This window comes from Quercus robur, chromosome 9, assembly GCF_932294415.1.
Source record: "Quercus robur chromosome 9, dhQueRobu3.1, whole genome shotgun sequence".
In the NCBI taxonomy this organism is placed as follows: Eukaryota; Viridiplantae; Streptophyta; class Magnoliopsida; order Fagales; family Fagaceae; genus Quercus; species Quercus robur.
Window position 1 is genome coordinate 25,638,599 of NC_065542.1, and position 21,685 is coordinate 25,660,283.

The 21,685-nt window shown below is 35.1% G+C and overlaps 1 protein-coding gene and 1 pseudogene across 1 annotated transcript; both read right to left on the minus strand.

Moving 5' to 3' along the window:
* Nucleotides 1-1,671: 1,671 nt before the first annotated feature.
* Nucleotides 1,672-5,006, minus strand: LOC126700062 (anthocyanidin 3-O-glucosyltransferase UFGT-like). The gene is made up of 2 exons (XM_050398042.1): nt 4,412-5,006; nt 1,672-2,733 (listed from the first exon to the last, which is right to left on the minus strand). The coding sequence occupies exons 1-2, from the start codon at nt 4,911-4,913 to the stop codon at nt 1,835-1,837; spliced, it is 1,401 nt and encodes a 466-aa protein (XP_050253999.1). The 5' UTR covers nt 4,914-5,006; the 3' UTR covers nt 1,672-1,834.
* Nucleotides 5,007-8,118: 3,112 nt separating this feature from the next.
* On the minus strand, nt 8,119-21,382 carry LOC126700880 (myrcene synthase, chloroplastic-like; annotated as a pseudogene).
* Between the last annotated feature and the right edge of the window lie 303 nt (nt 21,383-21,685).

Here is a 21,685-nt window from a genome sequence, read left to right on the forward strand (position 1 = left end):
ATGCAACTCTAGGGCAGTACGGCTAAGCAATCTATAAGTTGAACAAGATGAACTCCTAATTTTCAATAAATTGAACAAGATTAAAAACCCATATCTCAAAAATTAAACAAGATGAAATGCCCATATCTCAAAATAGAGAAAAAGATAGATGAAAAAGGAAGAAAATATATCTGAGGCTGAGAGTCTTGAGACTAAAAAGCTGATCTGTGAGCAACTGAGTATGAGAAGGCTTTAACCCAAGGTGGAAAGTGAGGCGAAGCCGTGAGCCCGTGACTGTGGAATGGTGATGAGGTGGCGGCCAACTAGGGTTTGGAAAGGAGTGTATCCGTGGAGGTGGAGGGTATGGAGTGAGAGGTTGAGAGTTGAGACTAGAAACTTGAGATTGAGAGCAGAGAGAAAGGAGACAGAGATTGAGACTAGAGAGACTTGAGAGTTGAGATTGAGAGTAGAGAGAACGGAGATTGATATTGAGAGTGAGATTTTGAAATATGAGAGAGCTGTGATTGCGAGATACTGATATTGTTTGAATTACTGAGTATAGGGAGAAGTCTGATGGGATTGAACACTGAGGCCATTTCAATTTTAGGCTTTTAGCCGTTTTGATTTTTCTAAAGTTCAAGTGATCTGATGTTTTGCTTTGGTGATTTGATCTCTGCTTTTGCGTGGAAGGAAGACTCTAGATGGTAGATGGCGTCGTGCAGTGCTCAGTCTTATCATACTCAGTTCACATGTGACTAGATGGTAGATGGTGATTTAATCTAATATTGTAATTTTTTTTTTCTCTAATACTTCGGTCGGGTCGAGTTATATGGGTTTTTAAACCCTTAACCTGCTACCTGAACTGAAGAGTCGGGTTTTATGAGAGAAGGACCTAAATTCGACTTGCCAAGGGCTTTGGGCTAACTCGTTGGGCTTTGCGTAGGTCGGATTCGGGCGGTTTGATCGGGTCTTAGACCTGTTGGACAGCCTTAAGTAGGGGAATGAAAAAAGCATTAGTAAAGTTAGGGAGAGTAGGTAAGAGACCAGTTGTATTCAGCTCCAAATCAATTTGGATTCCACTTTAACACGGGCCAAATTCCTCCCATGAAGCCAACAACATTCTAGCGGCAAACATATTCAAAGCTAAGAGAGATAGTTGCTGATTCTTTTCGCTCTCGCTCCATAGTCTTGTTTCCACTAACGCCACAATAGACGTGTTTGTTAGCTTTTTGAAAATATTTAGTGATTTGAGAATGTGATTTTTTTTAATTAAAAAAAAAAGTAATTGAGAGTTTGATAAATATGTGAAAAAGTACCATACCGGTGAAAAAATGTAAAATGAAAACGCAATTATGCTTTTAAAAATGTTTTTGAAAAAGCAACATGTGAGATATGATTTGAAGATTCAGTGTTTACCTGAGTTTTAAAATGCAATTTTCTTTAAATAAGAAAGCGAAATGCCAGCTTTCTTCTCATTGTTATTTAAAAACACTGATTTTTTCATTTTTCCCACAAAATCTCAAGGCAAATGCGCTCTAATACTTCTTTTCAGTTTCATAAAATTGCTGCAAAAGTTGGGTTTCCCAACACTACTAAAATTTCATTAGAGTATCTTTAATGCTAGTATCTCACATTCTCACTTGAAACTAGACCCATTCAATTCTAGTAAGTGGGAGAGGCAGTGCAGGGTCAGACACATAACCCAACTTGGTAGATATAAATTGCTCAGTAGAGTATAGTTAAACTTGAAGGTACGTTATTTTCCATACAAAACGCCTGTTATTGGACAACAGCATCATAAGGCATCAATTTGTTTTTGGAGAACAAAACACATTTGTTTTGAATAGTGTAAATTTCATTCCTTTGCTGCATTTGTTTTTGGCTTCGATACTATCTGCAGCAACGACTCAAAATTTCGAGCTGAGCTCCCTTCAGGTCCGACTGCTTCTTTGGCAAATTCTTTAAGGGCTTTCATCTTCTCCCTCATTTTCTTCCCTTTTTCTTTATATAAAATGACATCCAAGCTACTTATCACTCCATTCTTTGTGAGGATCCCACCCTCAACTTTCAGGCCCACTTCCAACACGGCCTCTATCAATTGTCCATTTAGCCTTTGATCACCAAAGAATGGCCTACAAATCATAGGCACACCTCCTGAAATACTCTCTAGCAATGAGTTCCAACCACAATGTGTTATAAACACTCCAACTGCACTGTGTGCTAGGATGTCCAATTGGGGAGCCCAAGGTACAATCAATCCATTTACTTTTGTTTTTTCTAGGAAACCATTCGGCAAATGGACCTTTGAATTGTCCCTAAGTGACCAAATGAATGGTACCCCACTAGCTTCTAAGGCCTCAGCTAGTGCAAAAAGCTCGTTTGGAGGTGGAGTTGCCACTGAGCCAAAGCTAACGTATGCCACTGATGCTGTCCTACGTTTCTCAAGCCAAGAGAGGCAACCACTTGTATCTGAAGTTGGTTGTGAAACTTGTGGTGATACTAGGTTGAAAGGACCGATATTAAGAAATTTGTTGAACTTGGACTTGAAATGATTTGTTGTGGTGAGGTCCAATTCTTCGAAGGAGTTTATGAAAACTGCGGTTGCTAGTGGTAGCATTTGGCCCATCTGGTGCAGCATGCGCGAGAAGACTGACTCGAGATTCCCAAAAACTACTCCTTCAGGCAAGTCACGGACTCGTATTTGGGACATTCCTGGGATGAATTTGAGAGTTTGGTTTTCACGGCCTTCAATTCCTGCACATAGATGGGTGTTGTCAATCCAATGTATGAGACTGAAAAATACAAATGAAATGAGGACTAGACGGGCATTGCCTAGCTAATATTTTCATCATCTAACGTCCTAATGTAGACCTTATTCCCTAGATGACTTGGTTTGGGTCTAGTGCTCTAGTGCACTAGACTCATCAAGATCAAGATACATGACCAAAAATAGACATGTCCAAAAATGAATATATGTTATAATTGTGATCTGTCTAGTGCACTAAAGCACCGGATCCATTCTTTACCCTATCACTAAAATGTTGTAGCCATTGACTCATTGACCAGTGACGTGGAGTCCAAGATAGTAATCCTACACTTTAAAACTGGGATATATTACGTTGGAACATAATATATAGAGAAACGTGGACACCATTCTTCTCCTTCAAGTTTTTAGGACACCACAATAATATTCCTTATTCATGATGGTCTACTGCTTTCCTGTAATTCAAAACCATTCTTTTTTTCCCCTCACCTTCTCTCATTGATCTCTCTCACAAGCTCTCTTAAACAGTTAAACCCATGACTTGACACTTGGTATAAGCATTAATTTAAGCCACAAAAATCCGAAAGAGCTCAGTTTGTGAAAGAATAATGTTAAGGATATACAATTTTACAACATGAACCTTTTAGTATCACTAATTACTATAAATTAATTAAACATTTATATATTTACTATGTTATTAAAGTCTATTAATCACATTTATGACTACATCAACCTAAAGCTTTTTGTAGCAATTTTAGCATTTTTCTTTAACAAATTAATTCCCAAATGAGTTTGGCTTTTGTCTAGTGCATTTGAGCACTGGACGCAACACAAACATGACATGTGTCTAAAATTGACCATTTATTGGTCTTATGTCCTATCCAATACTCCAATACACTGAATGAAAACCTCTTCCTTCTTGGACAGCCTCTTAGATCATGGAATCAAGTTTTAAAACACAACCTATAAAGTTGGAAATGTATCCTATAAGGTTTAGAATCTCCAATCAATTGACTTAATAACGTTCATTATTTTTATAAGGACATACATGTCAAATTTATAGTAGTGATGTATACTTTAACTTAATAATAGTATATATTTTGAATTTATAATAAATGAGAAATGATGATTTGAATCCAAATTCTTCATATAAGAAGAAGTAAGCAACAAAATTTTGGATATGAATTCGATGCAATAGATAAGATTATTGTATTGTGCAATTGCATCCATAGTTTTAAAAATTGGACCGGACCGACTAGTTGAACCGAGCACCAATCCAGTCTAGATAAAAAGCTCCAAAAGCGGTCAAAAACTTGGTAAAATCGACAACTAGACCAAAACCGATTCTTTGACCATGCCAGTTTTAAAACCATGATAGCATCTTTAATATATATATATATATATATATATATATATATGTGTGTGTGTAAAAAGTTAAATTGATTTTCTAATTCAAGAGTGAAAGTAAAAAAGTAAAATTTTTAACCTTCAACCTCAGTCGCAATTATTGTATTGTACAATAGCCTCGATCTTAATCCACAAACTTTTAACCACAACAATAAAGTTTCAAGTGCAAGGTCGAAACCAAGACATATGTATAATCACGCATTTAATCTCATAGGTCCACCATCTATAACCACTATTACAGTTAATAAATGAGAAAACTACCTCCAACTCCAATTGTCTCTCTGATGAGTTCAGTGTGAACGTGAGCTGATAGTGAGTGAGGCCCTGCAGTCCAAAATGGCACCCAAGGCACACCCATCTCCTCCGCCATCTCCGCCGCAAACCAGAAGAAAGCATCACTGACCAAGCAACTCACCTCCCTCCCCAACTCTGCCACCGCCGCCTTTATCCCCTTCCGAAAGCTCTCCGGCGCCGCCTTTACAAAAAGCTCAATATCTTCCTGTGGCTTTCCCACTTGCACATAGCCCTCAGGCACACCATTCCACACATCATAGGCCTTAACGTTAAGCAGTTCACCACCATGTTTGGAGGTGGGAAAGATTTTGGCGTTGGATGTTGAGGTGCTGAAGAATGAGAAGTGGGTTTTTGGAGAAGCAGTGGCTAAACGGTGGATGATGGTGAGGAGTGGGGCGGCGTGAGTGCCGAACGGAAAGGCTAAGACTGCTATGTGAGGGTCAGTATTATTGGTCGAGGAAGAGGACATGGTTGGTTTGATGTTACTGTGATTGGACAAAGTTGACTACAAGTTGGTGGAATATATGGTGCATGTTGTGTCTTTTTGATAGGATATATAGCAATGGAGTCATGGGAATTTATATGCTTTTTTGAAGTGCTCAGGTCACCATAATATTCGTGGACATTTTCGAAAGGTGGGGATTGTAATTCAAGCAAAAAAATATGGGGACCGTTACATTAATTAAAATTAAAATGCCACTAACTGCGGCTCCACAGTGAGAGAAAGAGGAATGCAAATACTATGCACCGCATTTTACTCTACCAATTGTTTTACTTTATGCTCTATCGGTTATAATTGGTGGAGCATAAAATGGAACACAAGAAATAGTATAGATGATTTGTATTCCACTTTTTAAAATGACATACTACAATTGATGGGACATAAAATGTAGTATAAAAAGTGGTACAGAGAATTTGTATTCTTCTTTCTCTACATTGATATACCACAATTGATAGATTATAAAATAAAACTCAAAAAACAATACACAAGATTTGTACGAGAGAGAGAGAGATAGAGAGAGGTCCATCTCACAATCTAACCTTTTACTTAGTTTTTCGTTTACTAAATAAATAAATAATACTAAAAAATTTGGACCAAATACTTGACACTTTACAATCATACAAATTTATTTTCTTTACTATGGGTAACATATTGCATGACAATCTTCGGAAAAAAAAAAGTATTAAATGACAATAAAATTACTTTTTGTTTTTGGTTCTAAGAAGCTTGAATGCCAAGAAAAGAAAAAAGAAAAAAAGAAGAAGAGAGGTAGTAATTATTGATGATGAGGAAGAAAGTGTTAATGAAGAGTTAATTTTGCAAGATGATGAATATGATAATAATATTGACTTAGATGAAATTGATTAGATAAAATGATAAAGATGATGACAAATAAATTATTATTTTGGCTCATATGTTATATATTACACTTTTGGGTTTAATTAATTTGAACGTGAATATTACAAACACATGTTAATTTGATTTATTTAATTAGTTTTATTGAATATTATTACATAAATAATTATTAAACTAATCATTAGTTGAATATATTTCAAATTTGTAATGAATATATGCTTTATATGTATATCTATATTTTTTAGATGTCTGTGAATCTTACTATCTACGTTACATAATATAAAATAAATAAATTTTTTTTGATAAACTGAAATAAATAAATATTAAATCAATTTACAATAAGATTTGCTTTTTAATAACTATAGTTATTCTTTATAATAATTATTTCTTAAATTGAGAAGTAACTATTATTTTCCAAAATCAACACCTCATTCCAACTTTAAAAGGATGTCCCCAAATTCAAACCTGCAATAAGCTTTTATCATAATTTGTTAAATCGGTTGATTGTAAAATGTGACAAATCTACTAATTTTTCTCTTTACATACAACCTATCACGTCAAGAGCTATGACAAAAGTTGCAGGTGCTAGGAATTTCTCAATATCAATTTCTCATTAATTAGTGCTAAGTCTGCAGCCACCGAAATAATAATTGTAAAGCTTAGAAATTTCTCTCAAGAAGAATGGTGGGTTGGTTGATAAGAAATCAAACTGCTCGTGATTCTTATTGTCATGCCAAGCTGAAGAATGGTGGGTTAGCCTTAGCTTTCAAACTCCACGTGTTAGTCTTAACTTTCAATCATTTTATACCTTTTTCATGAAGAACGGTAAGTACTTGGATTAGTTGTTTATTTATAGATTTGTTTCTTTTGAAAGTCAAGCTAACGTGGCCTGTTTTGGACCTCTTCGATGGACTCTGGACTCAGTCAGGACCCAAGTGAATAGACAGGTTGGGCCATTTGGACAATTCACTAATTTGGAGTTGGATAGGACATCAATTGTTCTCTTAGAATGACTGTTCATGTTCAGGACCACCTATTTATTTTCTTCTTACGCATCCCTTCCCATCTGTAGCTTTTATTAGCCGTGTAAGAGCATCTCCATAGGTAAATTTTTGTATTATTTAGAGGATAATTAGTAGTTTTTATCTTTTAATTACCTACTTTTTTTTAAATATATTTTTCTATAAATTTTTTATTTTATTTAAATATTATTTCTTCATTCATTATTTATTCTTTTTTTAACAACTACATATTTTTCAATATTTTTTTTATTCAATAACTTATTATTATAATAGAAAAAAACATTTGAAAAATAAATAGTTACTTATTTTGTGAGTTTACTCTCTAAAATAAAGAATATTTTGTGTTTAACCCTTCTATTAGAGATGCTCTAACTTTCTCTTTTGTTATGCGTTGGATTTTCCTTTTCTTTTTTTTTTTTTCTTTTTTTTGAGAAACACACACATCCACAATGGACGTTGGGAAGAGTAAAGTGAAATGGAGAAAGAAGAAATGGAATGAAAAATGCCGACGGTATTATCAATGTGCAGTGGGTCTGACGGGACAACTCACTGCACATGGTCCCATAAAGTCACCAAAATAACAACAATGCCACTGAAATTTAGGAGAAATTATGGAGTCCTGTGTGGACTAAGTTACTTGTCCACCATTCCACTAAAAAATTTTCATTTATTTAAAATTGCTGAGTCAGTAATTAATTTTTGTTTAAAAAAATTTTCTAACAAATAATTTTAAACAAGTGGAAGTTTTTTAGTGAAATGGTGGACCAGATTACTTGTCCACCATGTGAATTTTATAATTTCTCGAAATTCAAGGGTGTTTAGTAATGTTTTTTGTTTGTATTTTTCAGAAATACATATGTATGATTGTGTAAAAATATATATAATATTGTTTAAATACTGAAAATCGCTGTTTAAAATACCTTACCAAACAACCCCTCAATTTTCAGCAATAAAAAAAAGACTTAAAAAACTTCCCAAACAACATTTTGTAAGTGAGCCCTGGCGTGTTTTGGATTATGGGTAAAATGAATTTTAATATGAGATATGTTTATTCTCTTATTGTATAGCACAAGAAAGTATATGCTTTGTTTTTGGATCTCTAACTCAGCATTCATGTGGTGTTTCTAAGTCTAATAATAAATTGACACATGTATTAAAATGACAGATCAGCATACTCAGGTCACTTAAAATAAAAAGACAAAAATGCCCCCTAAAAATTTCGAAGCCCAGCCATTAACAACACATATTTCCCCTTTTTGTAAAATCAAAATTCTCTCTCCTCCAAACCTCCACAATCATTGCCTAGCATCGCTGCTGGGGCTACGTTGCCGAACATCACTAGTTCCAATAAGACAAGCCTTTGTTTGGTTGGAAAACCCCTAAAAAAAGTGCTACATCCATAACATTTTTTTACAATACTTTTATAACAAATCATAATTGGTAAATTGTTATTAGTTTTAATTTAAACTTACCAATGGAATTACTTTTTTGCCCACCAATAACAAGCTGTAACAACTTACTACTTATGATTTATTATGAAAATGTTGTGGATATAGCATTTCTCTTGAGAAAATGTTAAGACATCTTGTTGTCGCTACAATATTTTCACAACTGCTGAGGTGTCAATTCTTTATAAGTCAAAATAAAATATTACAAAATTATAAATGTATTATGAAAATGTTGAGTTTTTAGAATTTTTTTTTTTTGATTTGGTCAACTTTGTTGAGCCAAAATTCTTTATTTCACATACAATTTTCTTGGGTTAACTTTTTTTTTTTAAACGCACAATTTTAAGTAAAAACACATAGTTAAAAAAAGAAAAAAAAAAACCAAAAACAAAAACAAAAACCCATGATAAAAACACTTTTCATCATTTATATTTAGGGTAGTTCACAATTCCTCCTTTAAACTTAAAAATCAAGCAATTTTCCCCTTAATATTTTGGAAAAGTGAAAATATGTCATATTGTTGTTCTTTCAATTAAATCCTAATGAAAGCTTATGATTCTTAAAATATTTCATTGTGTAATGTCTAAAATACTCCCACTAAATTTTAACATTCCAAAAATAAAAATTCACGTATTTTGAGTTTTAGATGGTAGTAATGCTTGGAAAATTAGAATGATGATAGTAAGGTGTTTTTATTTATTACCTAAAGAATATTGATTTTCTAGGTTTAAAGTTGTAATTTCCAACTAGCTTGTTGGCTTTAATTCTGTGCCAAATTTGATTGTAATTTCTTTAATAATTTCCTTGTATGTATGTGGGTTTATTTGTAAGGGATGAGTGTGAGAGATTGGTGAAAAATCAAGTTTCAAAAGATGAATCAGTGGAATTCGCGAGTCACTCGCGAGAAGCAACCAGCGAAAAGGCCACGTGTGAAGCATATGACTAGAAATTGAAGAGCCATGCTAGGCTGTCAAGTTCGTGAGTGTTTCGCGAGAAGGGCCATCCCGTGAAGTACCCATGAAACTCTCTGTTTGGCAAAAAGTTTATTTGCTTTAACAAATTATTTACCCACACTATATATACTCTCATTACCTATGAATTGTAAGGAGTGCTTTTTAGAGAGAAAATCCTAGCAAATACATTTGAGAGTTGGAGATTGTTATACCCACAATCATCTACACATTTCCTTGTGATTTTCCTCAAACTCCTACCTCTCCATCTTTAGAGTCTTGAGAGGTTGTTAGCCCAAACACTTACCACACCCATTCTGATTGTTAAGTGAATTTTGGTGCTGTTGGGAAGTATTGGAAGGAGCCATTCATTGGCAGATGCAATCGGGCTGAATTGTGGGATCTAGAAAGCTAGAGAAGACAAGACTCCAAGAAGTCTGTTGGTAGCAGGAGCTTGGAGGGCTCAAGTACATGGGGTAGACTAGGCTTGGAGGGTCTTTTGTTATTCGTGTACTCCAACTTTATTCTCTAGTGGATTGATTTCGACTTGAAGGGTCGCGGAGAGGTTTTCTTGCCGAGTTCTTTGGTTTCCTATTCGATAACACGTCTTGGTGTTATCTTGTGTTTGTATCTTTCTTTCCTACTATTTAAGCTTTCATTTTATTGTTGATTATGGATGAATATGGCTTAGGGTAGAGTTATCGGTTCATTGCGCTTATTTACTCTTGTACCTCACTTAGTTTAAGTAGAGTAACAGAAATCTAGCCGTAATTTTTATTTGGGGGTTTGAACAAACTCTTGTGTTTAAGCACAAATTTAAGCTTTCAGTTATCATTCTTAGAAGTTTTTAGTGAGTGGATGTATTGCATTTAGCAAATAGATACTAAGAAATTATTATAGTAAAATAGATATTCATATGTTAAATAGCTACCCTATCTTTATGTTTGATCAAAATTCTTATACGAATGAGATTAACTTTGTATGACATACATTTATATATATATATATATATATATAGTTTCATATTTCTTTAAATAAACATTTAATCTTAATTTTCTCATTCAAGAGATAGCACGAGTTTTGCACATGCCACCCAAACTAATTTTTTGGAAGAAAATATAAATTACATTAAAAAAACTTAGCTAAGTCAGTTTAACAATTACAAAACCAACTGCCTCTTCTTGGAAAATCAATAATAGCCCCTGCCCCTTAGGTATCTTGGACCATTGGTACCTCTCATGCATATAAGTGCATAGGATACACTAGTACAGAAAGGGACAAAACCAATTGCCCCTCAAGTCTCATGTCTCATGTGTATTGGACCATTGGTACCTCTCATGATATAACTATTTGGAGTTCAGAACTGGAAAAGAGTTCAAGTAGGAGCATTAAAAAAATTGTTACAAGCTCTCCAAGTTCAAGTAGGAAAATATTTCCAAAAAATATAAAAAATAAAAATGTCAGAGTGAATAAAAGGGCTTTATTAGAGCATCCACAATAGTGGTGCTAAAAAGCTATTTTTAGCACCACTATATATTAAAAAGAGTGTTGTAGCAGTGAAGGTATAGGTATATTTTTTTACCTACCTTGCTACAGTGCATAGCTATATATGGCTGTGCACTGTAGTTGAGAACTAATTTTTATTTTATTTTATTATTATTATCTATCCAATTAAAATACTATTTGTTTGTTGATTTTTTTTTCTATTCTTTTTATCCAACCGTGACTCACTCACAACTCCCTTTAAACTCTCCAGCCCGTGTCTCAACTCCCTTTGGACTCTCACCTCTCTGTCTCACTGCCGATGGCCTCAATGTCATCGGCCCACTGCTAACCCACTCCGTTGAAGTCCTAAGTCGACTCAAGCCCCAAGCCGCTAATCCATGTCTCCGCCCAGTCCTCCATCTCACCGCTCACCCAACGTCGACAAGCCTAGGTTTCTCTAGATTTTGTGGGTTTCATCGTCGATCCAAGCTCTGGATTTCTCTGGGTTTCGTTGTTGTTGGGTGGTTGTTCTTGGTTGGCAGTGGTTGTGGATTGTGCCATTGATCGGTTTGTGGTGTTTTTTTTAGTAGTGGGATGTATTATTTTATTGTAGTAGATATATTATTTTATTGTGATGTTTATATTATTTTATTGTATTGAAAACTAAAATAGATCCATTGTTGTTGGATATTTTATAAAATGAATAGGTAAAATAGTTTTTTGTAGTGCCAAATAGCTAAAAAAATAGCTCCATTGCTGTGGATGCTCTTAGAGTGGGTACACTACCAAACCCCGAAAAGTTCCCAATCGAGCGGTATTGGGGGATCCATTAAGTTAAAGAAGACATAATTTCGAGAAGTCCATTGGTAGCAGGAGCTTGGAAAGCTTAAGTACATTGGCTAGACTAGGCTTAGAGGGTCTTTTGTTATTCGTGTACTCCAACTTTATTCTCTAGTGGATTGATTTCGACTTGGAGGGACGCGGAGAGGTTTTTCACTGAGTTCTTCGGTTTCCTCTTTGATAACACGTCTTGGTGTTGTCTTGTATTTGCATCTCTTTTCCCTTACTCTTTAAGTTTTATATTTATTGTTGCTTATGGCTTAGAGAGTAGATCTGGTGACTGCGCTTCATTTACTCTTGTTCCGCACTTAGATAAGTTAGAGTAAAAGTAATTAAGCCGTAAATTATTTTTGGGGGTCTAAACAAGCTCGTGTGTTTCACACAAATTTGAGCTTTCAAAATCCATGCATTCTCAAGGTATTCTTCAAGGCTTGGTATATATCCATTATAGCGTTGCCTCTAGCAAATAAGATCTACATAAATCTAGCCACTGAAATAATTATAGTGGGACCATGAATTAGAGGAATTAAAATCATCATGTCCTTGAGAAAATGTTACTTTTTTAAGGTATCGAATGATGTGAAATTCTTGTTCCTTAAAGGGATCAAAAACCATTTCATAACTGAATTGTAGATAATGAGAAAATATATCTTCATATAATCTGAAAGTCAATCAATTGCATTGATCTCCCATCTAGAATCACAAAGAAATTAAAGAGTACATTTAAGTCTTTATGTCAAAGATAGCTTTAAAGGGTTTGAGGTGTAACACTATTTATACAAACCTCTCAATGACATCTGTGAAGAGCTCAAGTTCATCAAAAGTTACATATACATCATAAACATTAGCGACTGTCATTACTATATAGCGCACTCACCTTTGTTAAAACTGTTGGGTTTTGTGGAGTCTAGTTGTGTTTGATTCAGATGATGACCTGACCCGAAATAATGTTGCATGGTTTTTCATGGGAGATTTTCTGAGGCTTAAACCATAGAGAGGGATATAGAAATCGTTGTTTTGGTGATTAGGGTTTCTTGTTGTAGTTTTTTTTAGAGAGAGAAAAACTGTATGGTCGCACTTTGTATTTTTCCCTAATAATAGTGAAATCCCTACAACTTCATGGACGTAGGCAAATTGCTGAACCACGTAAATACTGTTTTGTGCGTGTAATTATTTTTCTTTGGCGTGTATTTTTCTCTATTTTGTTTATCACAGGTTTGGGAATTTTGTGTTAATTCCCTTCGACTAGTATCAGAGCCTAAGGTTAGGTTTGAGTGGGAGCAATGACAGAGGAAGTAGGAAAGGCATCTGGAATAGAAAGTTCGATGGCATAGACTTTGGATTTTGGAGGATGCAAATCGAGGATTATCTTTATGTGAAGAAGTTGCATTTGCCGCTTCTAGGGGAAAAACTTGCAACTATGAAGGATGAGAAATGGGCTCTTCTTGACAGACAGGTATTGAGAGTTATCAGGTTAACTTTGTCTAGGTCTGTTGCACACAATGTTGTAAAGGAGAAGACTACAGTAGATCTGATGAAGGCTTTTTCTGGTATGTATGAAAAGCCGTTAGCAAACAACAAGGTGCGTCTGATAAAGAAACTATTCAATTTGAAGATGGTAGAAAATGCATCAGTAGCACATCTGAACGAATTTAACACTACCACAAATCAATTGTCGTATGTAGAAATTGATTTTGATGATGAGATCCGTGCATTGATTGTTTTGCCTTCTTTACCAAACAATTGGGAGGCAATGAGGATGGCAGTAAGTAATTCTACAGGAAAGGAAAAGCTAAAGTACAATGACATACGAGATTTAATTCTGGTTAAAGAGATTTGCAGAAGAGATACAAGTGAAACCTCAGGATCTGGTTTTGCCCTAAACCTTGAGACAAGAGGTAGAGGTAATGACAGAAATTCAAATTGGGGCAGATCAAAATCCAGAAATTCTAATCGGAACAAAAGTAAATCTAGATTAGGCCAACAAGTACAATGCTGGAACTGTGGGAAAACAGGTCACTTTAAGAGGCAATGCAAAAGTCCTAAGAAGAAGAATAAATATGATTCTACTAACGCTGTAACAGAAGAGGTATAAGATACATTACTTCTTAAAGTAGACAGTCCACTTGATGATTGAGTTTTGGGCTCAGGAGCTTCGTTTCATACCACTTCACACCAAGAAATCATACAGAACTATGTTGCAGGTGATTTTGGTAAGGTGTATTTGGCTAATGGTACAACCTTGGATGTTGTGGGTATGGGAGACGCCTGGATATTGTTGCACAATGGTCTGTTTGGTTATTGGAGAAGGTTCGACATATTCCTGATCTGAGGAGGAATCTGATTTCTGTTGGACAACTTGATGATGAAGGGCATGCCATACTGTTTGTTGGTGGTACTTGGAAGGTTACACAGGGAGTTAGAGTATTGGCTGGTGGAAAGAAGATTAGTACTCTATATATAACCTCAAGTCCAAGAGACACAATTTCAGTTGCTGAACAAGTACTGATACAAGCCTATAACACCATAGACTTGGTCACATGAGTGAGAAAGGGATGAAGATGTTGTTGTCAAAAGAGAAACTACCAGAATTGAAGTCCGTTGATTTTGATATGTGTGAAAGCTGCATCTTAGGAAAGCAGAAAAATGTGAGTTTCTTGAAAATTGATAGGATACCGAAGGCTGAAAAATTGGAGTTAGTACACACTGATTTATGGGGGCCTTTTTTAGTTGCATCCTTTGGAGGTTCAAGATATTCCATCACTTTCATTAATGACTCAAGCAGAAAGGTATGGATTTGTTTTTTGAAAAATAAATCTGATGTATTTGAGACTTTTAAGAAGTGGAAGGCTATGGTTGAGATAGAAACAGGTCTGAAAGTAAAATGTTTAAGGTCAGACAATGGAGGAGAGTACATAGATGGAGGGTTCAGTGAGTATTGTGCTGCACATGGAATTAGAATGGAGAAGACTATTCTTGGGAAACCACAGTAGAATGGTGTGGCTGAGCGCATGGACAAAACTCTCAATGAGCATGCTAGGAGTATGAGGTTGCATGCTAGATTACCAAAAACTTTTTGGGCTGATGTTGTTAGTACTGTAGCTTACCTGATAAACCGAGGACCATTAGTTCCCATGGAGTTCAGACTTCCTGAAGAGGTTTGGAGCAGTAAAGAGGTAAAGTTTTTCCATTAAAAAGTTTTTTATTGTATTTCTTATGGTCATATTGATTTTGTTGCTTGTAGTAAACTTGATGCAAAGTCTAAAATATTTTTTTTCATTGGCTATGGTGATGAGAAATTTGGCTATTGGTTTTGGGACGAACAAAACAGAAAAATCATCAGAAGTAAAAATGTGATATTCAATGAACAGGTTATGTATAAGGACATGTCAATTGTAGTGCCAGATGTTACAGAGATAGATTAAAAGAAATTTGAGTTTGTCAACTTAGATGAATTGACTGAAAGTACTATTCAGAAATGGGGTGAAGAAGATAAGGAGAATGTAGATTCACAGGTAGATCAGAGTACACTTGTAGCTGGAGTCCGTAGATCTTCCAAGACTATTAGACCTTTATAGCGTTATTCACCCACTCTAAATTATCTGTTTTTGACTAATGGTGGTGACCAGAATGTTATGATGAAGCCTTGCAGGATGAAAATTCAAGCAAGTGGGAGTTATCTATAAAGAATGAGATGGATTCCTTGTTGGGGAATCAGACATGGGAATTGACTGAATTGCTAGTAGGAAAGAAGGTTTTGCACAACAAGTGGGTATATAGAATAAAGAATAAGCATGATGGTAGCAAGCGTTACAAGGCCAGATTAGTTATCACAGGGTTCCAGCAAAAGAAGGGCATTGACTACTCAGAAATATTTTCTCTAGTTGTGAAAATGTCAACAATTAGACTGGTACTGGGAATGGTGGCTGTAGAAAATTTACATCTTGAGTAGTTAGATGTGAAGATGGCATTCCTTCATGGTTAATGATGCCAAAATTGTCAGTTAGGTCACTCGTTCAATCCAGAGCACTAGACGATCTTATAGGGCCTGCAAGATAAAGGAGAAATAGATTGAAGACACCATCGAGTTGTGTTCGGTGGGGGAGCCTCCGATACTTAAGTTAGTATCAGCCCATATATTTCCTATACAGATAGTGTTTTTGTAGTATTTTTGACATACCTTAGCAAATGGACAGATTGTCCCTTTTATAGGTGACTTAGGTTGCTGTTGGACATAAATAGGGTGATTATTACCCTAATTGTAATGTTCTTTGTCTTGATGAGAGAGTTTAAGACCTTTGATGGTCGTTATTGAATGTGTTGGATGGTTACTCGTCTATCTTTGATGGCGTACTAATGACGCAATGATCGTCCACTAAGATGGACGACCTTAATGGTTTTTATGGGCTCATCAGTTGCCCCCCATTCCCAAGTCTGATTTTGCTTTATGTTGATCAGGCTTAGGGAATGTTCTTGACTTGTTTAGATTCAAACTTCTTTATCTTCAACTACTTTCTTCTTCGGGAATGGTAGTATTTTTGTGATGACTTCTTAGTATCTGCCTTTTGAAGGTCTTTTTGGGCGTTCAAGGGATCATAACTTGATCTTGAAAGTGAGCTAATTTCTTTGGACAATAATTTTTATCACTGCTGAAGAGTAAGCTAATTTCTTTGGACAACCATTTTTGATCACTTCGATGCTTCTTCTTTTATTCATCTTCTAGTTGTCACGTTTGATATTCTTGATTTACGTGTGACTTGCGTTTGTGTGAGAATCCTCGTTTGCTTGTACTTGTCCAAGGTATCTAGTCACTTAGCCACTTTTAGGTGACTTACATCCAGTTACAGAGCTTCGTCAACAATTTACATTGGTCTAGCGGAATCTTGTCCTTTTTTTTTTTTTTTTTTTGGTGACTTACATCTATTTAAGGAATCTTGTCACTTGTTCCTGGAAAGATTCCTTGACGCTATGTCATTTTGGACCTTCTTGAGGCCATGTTGGTACCTGTATTGAGTAGCACAAGCACTTGCCAAGACTTGATTAAACAAGAATTTTAGAACAATTCATATATAAATAATAAGTTACCAATAGCCTAGGAGGACCTTTTTCTTATTCACGTACCTTGATCTTTTTATTGCTGGGATCTTCTTGACAAGTTCTTCCCTTTTTAAGATGACGAGCTCTTCTCTTTTCAAGATTTTTTTTAAGATCAACATGATACTTCATGTCTAAGGCCTAGATCTCTTTTGCTTCAATTTTTTGAAGGCGTAAAAACTAGGCCACGATTTTGCCCCCGTTCAAACATGAAAAGCACGATTCTCGTTTGTTGATTACTAGAGGAATGGTCTATCACGATTGAAACCCTTTTTTTTTTCTTTTTTTGGTGTGCTTTGTCGAATATGGTCATTGTCGTTTGTAATAGCAATTTCCTCTTCCTTCTTCTTTAATTGTACGCTTAAGTCACTTCAATAGTGCTAGCGGCATGACGATGTACAAATGTGCAATTGCATGCTATACAAGACGAAGTGCATTCTATATGAACCATAGAGAAGTATAAAAATTGAAGCTATTTGACGATATGCTTCTTTAAACTAGTCTTTGTTAGGTGCTTGCACCGTATATGATTTTTAGAGCAATTTAAGAAGATTTTGGTGAGTTGATGGAGATAGCGGAAATTTATTGAGACTTAAATTCATGAGCATATTGTGAACACGATCATCTAGCATTTTAAGTTTAGGAAACTTAATAGAACTTCTTAGATTCATGACGATGAAACATATGCTACTAATAATATAGTCATATTGATTGTGATAATTGTAACAATTTTATAGCAATATTTTCAACATGTTCTACATACACATTTGTAATAATCATGCAAGCTTGATATTTATTTAGTTTCAATAAAATGATCTCATGGATAAAAAGAAAGAAAGAAATGATTTATCTCAATAGAAGACCTTGAATCTCAACACTATTTTGTACATACCTCGGCCTTTTCATCATTGTAGTCTTCTTGACTAACTCTTTGTTATTGAACTCTTACTTATAGAGCTCTTCTTTGTTGGATTTGTATAACCCCTAATTTACAAGAGTTAAACTCGGCATTTGTGATGTAGATGGAATTTTCACAACTTTTAGCTGTTGGACATAAATAGGGTGATTATTACCCTGATTGTAACGTTCTTTGTCTTGACGAGAGAGTTTAAGAGATTTGATGGTTATTATTGAATGTGTTGGATGGTTACTCGTCTATCTTTGATGGCGTACTAATGACGCAATGATCATCCATTAAGATGGACGACCTTAATGGTTTTTATGGGCTCATCAATGGTGACTTGGAGGAAGACATTTACATGATCTAGCTAGAAGGGTTCATTGTTCAGGGACAAGAGAATCTAGTCTGTAAACTGAGAAAGTGCTTGTATGGCCTAAAACAAGCACCAAGACAGTGGTACAAGAAATTTGATAGTTTTATGCATAGAATGATGTGAAGCTGATCACTGTTGCTATGTCAAGTTCTTTGGCAATTCTTACATCATTTTACTATTGTATGTGGATAATATGCTCATTGCAGGGTCTAGCATTGAGGAGATTAATAATCTAAAGAAGCAACTGTCAAAACAGTTTGCAATGATTCGAGAGCTGCAAAGCAAATCCTTGGTATAAGAATCATTAGAGACAAGACTAATGGTACATTGAAGCTTTCACAGTCAGAGTATGTAAAGAAAATTCTCAGTAGGTTCAACTTGAATGAAGCTAAACCAGTGAGCACACCTTTGGGTAGTCATTTCAAACTAAGTAAAGAACAGTCACCAAAGATAGAAGAAGAAAGGGAGTATATGATCAAGGTGCCCTATGCCTTAGCTATTGGCAGTTTGATGTATGCTATGGTGTGTATAAGGCCAGACATTGCACATGCAGTAGGAGTTGTGAGCAGATTCATGAGTAGGCCTAGAAAGCAGCATTGGGAGGCAATTAAGTGGATTCTGAGATATCTGAGGGGTTCATCAGATACATGTATTTGCTTCACAAGTGCAAGTTTGAAACTGTAGGGTTATGTAGATGCTGATTTTCCTAGTGATATTGATAGTAGAAAGAGTACTACTGGGTTTGTTTTTACTCTGGGTGGTACAGCTATATCATAGGCTTCAAATCTACAAAAGATTGTTACCTTGTCTACTACAGAAGCTGAGTATGTTGCAGCAATTGAAGTTGGAAAGGAGATGATTTGGCTATATGGCTTCTTAGATGAATTGGGTAAGAAGCAAGAGATGGGCATTTTACACAATGACAGTTAGAGTGCGAATTTTCTTTCTAAAAACTCGGCTTTTCATTCAAAATCGAAGCATATACAGACAAAATACCACTTTATCCGTTACCTTGCTAAAGATAAGCTGGTAATACTTGAGAAGATTTATGGGTCTAAGAACCCGACAGACGTGTTGACTAAGGGTGTCACTATGGAGAAGCTGAAGTTGTGTGCAACTTCACTTAGTCTTCTAGCTTGAGGATAGGAGGATGAGTTGCAGGGATGAGAGATTGTTTTGGGAGGATTGCGGTTGATGTTGGTGATTGAACTAGTCTCCAAGTGGGAGATTTGTTGGGCTTTATGGAGCCTAGTTGTGTTTGATCCAGATGATGATCCGACCCAAAATAATGTTGTGTGGTTTTTAATTGGAGATTTTCTGAGGCTTAGTCCATGGAGCGGAGGTTTGGGCTGATAATTGGGAGATTTGTTGGGTTTTGTGGAGCCTAGTTGTGTTTGATCCAGATGACGACCTTATCCGAAATAATGTTGCATGGTTTTTAATGGGAGATTTTCTGAGGCTTAGGGTTTCTTGTTGTAGTTTTTTTTTGAGAGAGAAAAATTGTATAGCTCACTTTGTATTTTTCCCTGATAATAGTAAAATCCCTACAATTCCGTGGACGTAGGAAAATTGCCGAATCACATAAATATTGTCTTGTGCGTGTGATTATTTTTCTTTGGCATGTGTTTTTCTCTATTTTGTTTCTCACAGGTTTGAGAATTTCGTAGTAATTCCCTTCAAAGACTATCCTACTATATCCAAACTGAGGTTCATATCAGATCCACTAACAAGAATAAATACTCCATATTAGTCTATCCCTTGGTCAATTTTTCTCCAAGCGCAATGTTCCTCCATCACCTTTTATGAATCAGACAAGAGAATATATATCATTTTTTTTTTAACTTTAAATTTTAGCCTATAATAAACTTGATTATTTGTTCATGTGGCCATGAGATTTGATTTTAATTTTAGTATTCATCATTCTACACTATAAATCTTTGATAGAGAATCTATATAATCCTTCAAGGGTCGTCAATAATAAGTAATTAATGTATTAATTATGAGTTGGATACAAGTTACATCTGATGAAATTTTAAGAAATGTTACACAACTCAATATTTTTTTATTTGGATGCAAATTGTGACAATTCCACAATTGGATTACATTATTTTCATATATTTTTCATACTTGCAAAATTTTAAGGTGATCAAAGATTAATAGTCATGTCATCAATCAATTGTTTAAATTCAAGTTTTTGTAGTTTAAAATAATGCATAAAAGATGAGTTTAAGGATTGAATGATAAATAACATCCGATTGGCAAGAAAAGTGCCATGTATTTTAAAAACATAATATATAATCCAACAATGAAATTTTCAAAATATGAATTTAATAATAAGTTATTGGGAAGTATAAGAGTACTTAGAGTTACACTATGTGTAATTTGAACCCAAACTATTAATTATGTGTCAATTGAAGTTCAACTTAATGTGAAGACTAAAAAGCTTTTTTAATCTTGACACTTGTTTTAAATCTTCTTGGTGGACTGGTTGCAACATATTGAAATCTATTTCTGCAAGCTCAAGAAAGATAGGGTTCATGTCTTCTTTGCTTCTATATAAATTAGTGAATCACCTTGTTTCGGTCCTTGTTCCCCTCCAATGCAGTGGAAGCTCTAAGGCATGGCTCACTATAGCAAAAAGATTTTATCTTTATTTTTCTTGATGTATTCTTCAAGGTGCTTGTTTGAAAAATCTCTTGCTCTCTCCAAGCTATTCTCACATTCTGTCAAAAGGAATGAGGCTTCATACAAGGATAGCATACCCTTGGTATCCTCACAAAGGCATGCATTGAAATTCCCTCTCTCATCCTTGAAAATATTGAAAACTCCTGCAATGACCAACCCGTGACAATCATTAATTATATTATGGTAGTTTGTACACTATTGGATTTAAGAAATAAAATCTAAACCATGAAACATACTCTCTCGATCTTCAGATCTTGTTCTGTTTAAATATCCAAATGTGAATTTTTCCCCAAAATTACCTTCGGACGCCTTATATCCATGTTGTCTAAGCAGGTGAAATTTAAGAGTTGTGACATATAAATTCTCCTCCTTCCATGTATCACCACAATGATCATTGTTGTATAGACCTTCCAAGATTCTCTTCATTTCACTCTCAAAGTGATAAGACAATCCTAGTCTTTGCAAGGTATCTATCAGCTCTAGTTGCTCTAAAGGATCCACCACTTTGTGAATCATCATCCTCACAGGTTCCTTCAACATATTATTTTGTCCAGTGCCAGTTTCTCCCTACATCACAATTTTATTATTAACAAGGGGCCAGTCAACTCCCAAGTAATATATAGTTACAAGCACCGAGTAAAACTAACAATTCAAAACAAAAACAAAATGTATCACATATTCGTTTCTTAGTGACTGAATGTAATTATAGTGCCAAATGGAAGGGTGGTAATTTGTTGATCGCCAAACAATAATGGGACTACTTGAAATTTTGCTAGCTGCCATGTGTTGCTCAATAACGAGGTACAATGCCACTGCTGGATTTTTCAAGTGAGACGGTAGCTTTAGATGGGGGAGGTACTCGTGAAATCGCAGATAGGGGTTGGTTCTACTCTCTTGAAATTACAAGTAGAGAGTAAAGAAGGTAGGTTATATATATATAAGAGACATCCACCTCTTTAATATGGTTTTTTGGATTGAATGGGTTATTATAATTACTAGTTGCAAATCTACGTGATGCTTGTGAATAAATAATTAATATTATATTGTAATATAATGTATAATTTTTTTATCTAAATTTTTTAAAGG

What these genes read in the sequence shown, in the direction of transcription:
- LOC126700062 (XM_050398042.1), bottom strand. Translation starts at nt 4,913, where the DNA reads ATGTCCTCTTCCTCGACCAATAATACTGACCCTCACATAGCAGTCTTA. An exon ending in AGAGACAATTGGAGTTGGAG is followed by an intron (nt 2,734 to 4,411) that starts GTAGTTTTCTCA and finishes ATCTATGTGCAG; the next exon opens with GAATTGAAGGCCGTGAAAAC.